Here is a 6,125-nt window from a genome sequence, read left to right on the forward strand (position 1 = left end):
ACCGCGCCTGAGCCGGGGGAAACCCGAGCGGAGCCAGACGAGCGGCCGTGGAGCGGAAGTGTGTGTTCGTGTGTGTGTGTGTGTTGACAACGAGAAGAAGAAGCAGCATGTGTGCAGGAGATGCTTAAAAGCGACGAATTCCTCTGTACAGAAAGGTTCGTGGAAAGAAAACAGTCCGTGCATGTTGTGTTCAGCTTTATTAGCCATCAGCTAGCCGTTAGCTAGTTAGGCTAGTCTGCTCTGCACAAGTGTGTTCATCTGTAGACAAGCGTCAGTGAAATGTGTCCAACTGGCTGTTTATTATTTCAATTAGCTAAAGTATGGATTCTTATATGACAATGTTTTTACATACCTGCACAAGAAGAAGACACATTTCTGTAGTTAGAGACAGGCAGAGTGGAACTGGGACTTCTTTTCTTATATTTGGAAATGAAAGTTTTAGCCATTAAAAGTGAAGTAAAAGTAATAATACTTTCAAGTTACACATTGAATAATAGCTTAATTCAAAGTGTTGTAAACAGATAAAAGTGTTTTGCTTATAAAAAGCACCTTTTTTAATCAGTGTTTTTCCTCAGATTTGAAAAATATTAAATTTGGAAATAAATAATAATGTGACATTCATTGTGATAAAGATGTAGACTGATATATATATTTATATCTTATAAATATATATATATATCATTTTTGGCCATATCGCAGAGCCCTAGTTTGCTCTGAGGATCTTTGTTATCCTGCGACACTTCCTCTGTAGATTTAGGCCGACTGTGTCCTCACAACATCCCAGAGGCTCCATGATGTTAAGATAATCTGTAGGAATCACAGCGTTTGTTGCAGGACTCCATCTTCTTCTTCTTGTCTCTGGAGATAATTCTCTTTTTGAGTCTGGATGCGTTTTTGATTTTGTTGTCAAATCGTAGGTTGAATCTGGGACTGATCTGACACCTGCTTGATGATATTGAATTGATAAGAATCTAAACATCTAAAGTGCTCTTGCACATTGCTGTACATCTTGCTGGGTACTAGGCATTTCCAGTCTGTAGTAGTTTTATTGAAGTATCTGAACCCAAACAAGTCTCCTAACTTTGGCTAAAGGAGAACTCCAGTGATTTAGATTTGTGTTTCCATAAAATTGGGTGAGTCTGACATAATAGAAGGAGAAGGTCAAAATCAAAACAGCAGGGGCCAAGATGATCTCACTTTTTCACACATGAACATAGCAACCAGTGTTTTTCACGTAGCAACAGTAGCCCTCCTCCACCATCATATAAATAAGACATTTCACACGTTTATCTTTTTTAAAACAGTCATAGCTGTTCCAAGCTCCCACAATGACTACTCAGTGTCTTTATACATCTCAGTATTTAACTGAAAAGCTCTCATGTCCTGACAATGCTTTTTATTCATGCTTTATTAAATTGGTGTGTTCTGGAAAGGTCAACCTAAGCCCATGATATAGTGCATATTAAAATACAGTGTTCTATTTATTGTTGTGTTGATACTTGACTTTGGTCTCAAAACTAAATGTGAGCCCTTTAATCATTTGTGTGTTCCTGTGTGTGTATGTGTGTCTGTGCAGATGACTCTCCAGGAGGTGCGTCTGTGTGGTCTCCTGCTGCGGGAGCACTTTGGAGAGGTGGTGGAGAAAGTGGGAAAACACCTGCTCAGAAGTGGAGCACTGAATCTAAGAACCATCATCAATGAGACTGGAATCCCACTGGATCTGGTACCAGTCCTACTCTTACCATGTCTAGACTGATACTATCTTTACCTCACACCATGGAAATATTATTATATATTACACATTTAGCATCATAAACGCTGAGCTTATGTTGGTGGACAGTTAACCTGTCCTAGATGTAATGTATACATACACACATTGTATTTTGTTACCTGATTATTCTACAGCATTAGTAATTTTGCTACTTTTCATCTATTTAATGAGAACTTAGCTTTTCTTTTTACATGACAGATCAGTTATTGCTCCAGAAAATGGTCAAAAATAACATGGTCAAGTATAACTTAAGCTAACTTAGCTTTTTGATCTATGTTTTTTTAGTGCTTGCAAAGAGACTCTTGAAGGTAACGCACCACTTTCTTTTCTGGCTGAACCTAGGTAAAGAAGTGTCTGTGTGTGCTCGTGCAGCATGGGGCCTGTGTGTTCAGCTCAGGTCGTAAAGGACCTGGGAGTCCAACTGAGTATCTGACCAGCTGTAATCGGATTCTGAGAATTCTGCGTTACCCGCGTTTCATCTACACCGCAAAAACCCTGTACGGCGACACCGGAGAGCTAATCATAGAGGAGCTACTGCAGAGAGGTCATATGACCATGAGCAGCACCGTCAAGACAGTTGCTGACCGCCTCACGCAGAACATGGAGGGTCAGTATCTCAGTGTCTGTATCAGCTGAGGACTGGAGAAGTTTTCTATGTAGATGTGGAAACTAAACAAGTTCTCCATGGTCCTCCAAATCACCACTTAGACTCATATTAGAAGGAATTTTAAGTATACAAATTTGAATATCTTAAAACTGGAACAAAATTGTAATTTATTTCCACAACTTCTTTCGAATTGGAGTTTCTTTGGAGCTAGCAACTTGAGACTTTAGAGCGCCACTGATGTGTGGTGTTAAATGCAATGACTTCATTGTTACATTTGATTTGTGTGGAATGTAATTATAGAAAGTCACTGTTTATGATATTTGTGTTTCTTATTATAGAGGGACGCAGCATGGATTACAGTGAAGTGTCGTCTGCCTTCTCCAACCTAGTGGAGACTCATTTTCTTCAGCGCTGCCCTCCACTACCTGGAGCAGGGGAAAAAGACAAGACGACGGCAGCTCCTACTGACAACCCTGCTACTCCCGCTGCCCCTGCTAAGACAACCCCGCGCACAGCAGAGAGCTTCCCTGACTGCTACAAGGTGCCACATATGACACTGAGTGGACGAGGCAAACGCCAACTCTCGACCGAGGATGGAGAGGACCAAAGGAATGCAAAGAAACCTAGACTAGATACAGCGGTGAGTGTGAACACATTTGCTGTCTGTATTTAATGTATTTTCTTTCCCTTCTTCACTACCATGTATAACCTTTTGTCTGTGTCCCTGACCCTCTGCTGTACAGACACACGGTGATGAGGGGATTTATTGGCAGGTGAATTTTGAGAGGTTCCATCTTCACTTCAGAGACCAGGCCATCATCAGTGCTGTAGCCAACAAACTGGACCAGGTCAGGTTTACACAAGATTGCTTGATTTTTAAGAAATACTTTTAAAAGTATGACCTGTGTTAAAGCCACATCTCACTGTTTTTATTTACATTAGAAGATAATTTATTTTTGATGAGTTAGATAATCTGGAAAAATGCTATAACTATCATTTTAGTTTTGAAATGATAGCAGGTCAAAACAGTCATATCTTAATACCAAGCTTTGCCTGTTTTATATGCAAAGTTAGATTAGTATTATGGTTGTTTGTCATTATGCTTTATCATGTTAACATTTTTTTTTTTTAACTTTTACATCTTAGACCAGCAGTGAGATAGTCAGGACTATGCTGAGGATGAGTGAGGTGACCACCTCGCCCACAGCCACCTGCACAAAGCCCCTCTCATCCAATGAGATCTTCCGGTCGCTCCCAAGCAGCTACAACATTGCCAGACCCATCTTAGACCAGTACCTCACTCTGCTGGTGGACGACCCGGTATGACCTCCGCAAGGAACGTTACATTTTCAAATCTTCATTCATATCCAGGATTGTTTTTAAGAGCAGCTTGTCTTTTTTTTCATTTACCAGATGGAGTTTGTGGGAAAGGCTGGTGAAAGTGGAGGAGGGATGTATGTTGTTAGTATCCTTTTTTATTAAAGCAAGAGTCGTCACACTGGTTTGTATCTTTTCATTTATGAAGCACAAGATGCAGATGCTTTTATTTTTTTTAACTCATCTGTCAGATCTACACAGAGCGCTGGCCAATCTGGCACGGGCCACACTAGAGTCTGTAGTTCAGGAGAGGTAAGTGTGTGAGTGTTTCATTGTGGTTACATGCGATTATTCTGCCATCAAAAACTCATTCATTTATTCACTGTTAATCTGTTGTCAGGTTCGGCTCCCGGTCAGCACGGATTTTCCGCCTGTTGCTAAGGAAACGTCACCTGGAGCAGAAGCAAGTGGAGGATTTTGCCATGATTCCAGCCAAGGAGGCTAAAGACATGCTCTATACATTACTGTCGGAGAACCTGGTCCAGCTACAGGTATGTGATGATGCTTTCATGTTTCCTCTCTATTCTATTTAATTGTAAGTTCCAAGCTTTTACCCAACTCTGATGTAGCAGTGTGACACGAGAAAGGAAGATGAGTTTTGTTTTACTGTGCGTAAAATCCACATTGAATGGGTCATTTAGGCACATCACTGCAAAAATGTCTCTACTCTACCAGACAGAAGAAGAAATATTAGTTCCAGTATGCACTGTCTCTGGTTTATGTGTTAAACTAATGCCTTTCTAGTCAGCCTGCTAGCTGGTTTATGAACATTGGGAAATGCAAGTTTAACGATAAGTGGCTTGAGAATGACGAGTAGGCATTAAGTAAGTGGCGCTTAAAGCCAGAGCCTGGAAGTGTAGAGAAGCAAACTGCGATTGTGTGTCCAAAGACTTTCAAACTAAGAACAATGGGGATTGAGTCTAACAGACCTAAATGTGTTTATTTGGAACACTCATATGTTCACTCTTGGTGTGTGTTTCCATCACAAGTTTGGTCTTACATTGAATTTCAAGTGATGCTCAAAAAGCTTTTATGTTGGACTGGTTTATGGCTGTAGACCCCCTGAGTAGGTTTTGGAGTGACTGGGCTTTTTCTCTTCATTCCCACAAGCACTTGAAAACAGCAAACCAAAGCTGTCCTCCATCTCAGCTGCTACCACACACAATTTGTAACTGTGACAAAATTAAGAGGACAGACTGATCACTGTAATATCTTTAGGTGTACGTGGCAAGTTCCAACTCTCTTCAAGCCAATTCTCTCAGTGTATGAACATGAGCGACTAATCCAAAAAACATCCGATCCAAAAACCTACTTTGGAAATTATTTGGCACAAAGTTTTAAGATGCACCAAGTGAAGGAGGCATTTTTAAAACCACACTTTTAAAACACTGCAGCATAATCTGATAAAAGTGACAATCGGGAAATTTCACTGACATCCAACAGATTAAATGGAGCAGTACCCATTTTTTGACTCTACCTACACATCCTTGATGAACAACTCTTATAATTTTGATCTTCAGGAAATCCCAAAGACTCCTGACTATGCTCCCTCTCGTACTTTCTATCTTTACACCGTCAATCAACTCCCAACAGCAAGAATGCTGCTGCAGAACTGCCATAAGGTAAAACAGTGAGCACAAGTTATTCTCATCTGTCCATAATGCAGGTTTCTGCCTTTTTCTGATTTGCACATTTATTTTCTCTGCAGACAGTCGCCAATCTCATAGAGAGACGCCTGTTTGAGACCAAGGAGAGCAAGTGAGTTTCTCATCAATAATTCCTTGTCCTCATATTTTCAAGCAAGAGGATTCGAGGTGATCAGTTTTAAAAGTTGTGCAGTTAATACGCCGCGATACAGACGAATGGGCTGATTGGCTTCATGTTCCATTGACAGGCGCCTGCTGGAGAAATCCCAGCGAATCGAGGCCATCCTCGCCTCTTTGCAGGCCAGTGGGGCCGAGCCTGAGCAGCTGCAAGAGGTGGAGGAGATGATCACTGCTCCTGAAAAGCACCAGCTGGATTCCTTAAAGCTTCATATCAACAAGTAAGGACACAAAAGTACAAATCCATTTTATACAGATGCTAGTCACCTCTGTGATGTGGAGGTGTAACTCTTCTTATCATCTGTCATCCAGGTTAGATTCAGCAGAGAACCAAGTAGATGAAACCATTTTTCTTCTAGAGTCCTACATCACGGCCACAGCCTCATCCTCATAGTAACTCATAGTACTTATATACTAGTACTATTACTTCTCGTGTATGAACGATTTCAACTACGACCTTTTTATAGTTTATATCTGGAATGTTTCAGTTTGAAGTGGAATAAAATATATATTGTTTTTTGCTTGTTTTTATTTTTTACTGCCTGCA

General features: G+C 40.7%; 1 protein-coding gene across 1 annotated transcript; it reads left to right on the forward strand.

Annotated features, from left to right (window-relative positions):
• On the forward strand, positions 1-6,094 carry polr3c (polymerase (RNA) III (DNA directed) polypeptide C). Its single transcript, XM_035163231.2, has 13 exons — positions 1-155; positions 1,577-1,723; positions 2,114-2,378; positions 2,717-3,018; positions 3,122-3,226; positions 3,525-3,698; positions 3,792-3,843; positions 3,947-4,007; positions 4,096-4,246; positions 5,276-5,377; positions 5,464-5,513; positions 5,650-5,799; positions 5,891-6,094. Exons 2-13 carry the CDS (start codon positions 1,577-1,579, stop codon positions 5,970-5,972), a joined length of 1,641 nt encoding a protein of 546 aa, XP_035019122.1. The 5' UTR covers positions 1-155; the 3' UTR covers positions 5,973-6,094.
• The last annotated feature ends 31 nt before the right edge of the window (positions 6,095-6,125 follow it).

This window comes from Hippoglossus stenolepis, chromosome 8 (assembly GCF_022539355.2).
Source record: "Hippoglossus stenolepis isolate QCI-W04-F060 chromosome 8, HSTE1.2, whole genome shotgun sequence".
Classification (NCBI taxonomy): Eukaryota; Metazoa; Chordata; class Actinopteri; order Pleuronectiformes; family Pleuronectidae; genus Hippoglossus; species Hippoglossus stenolepis.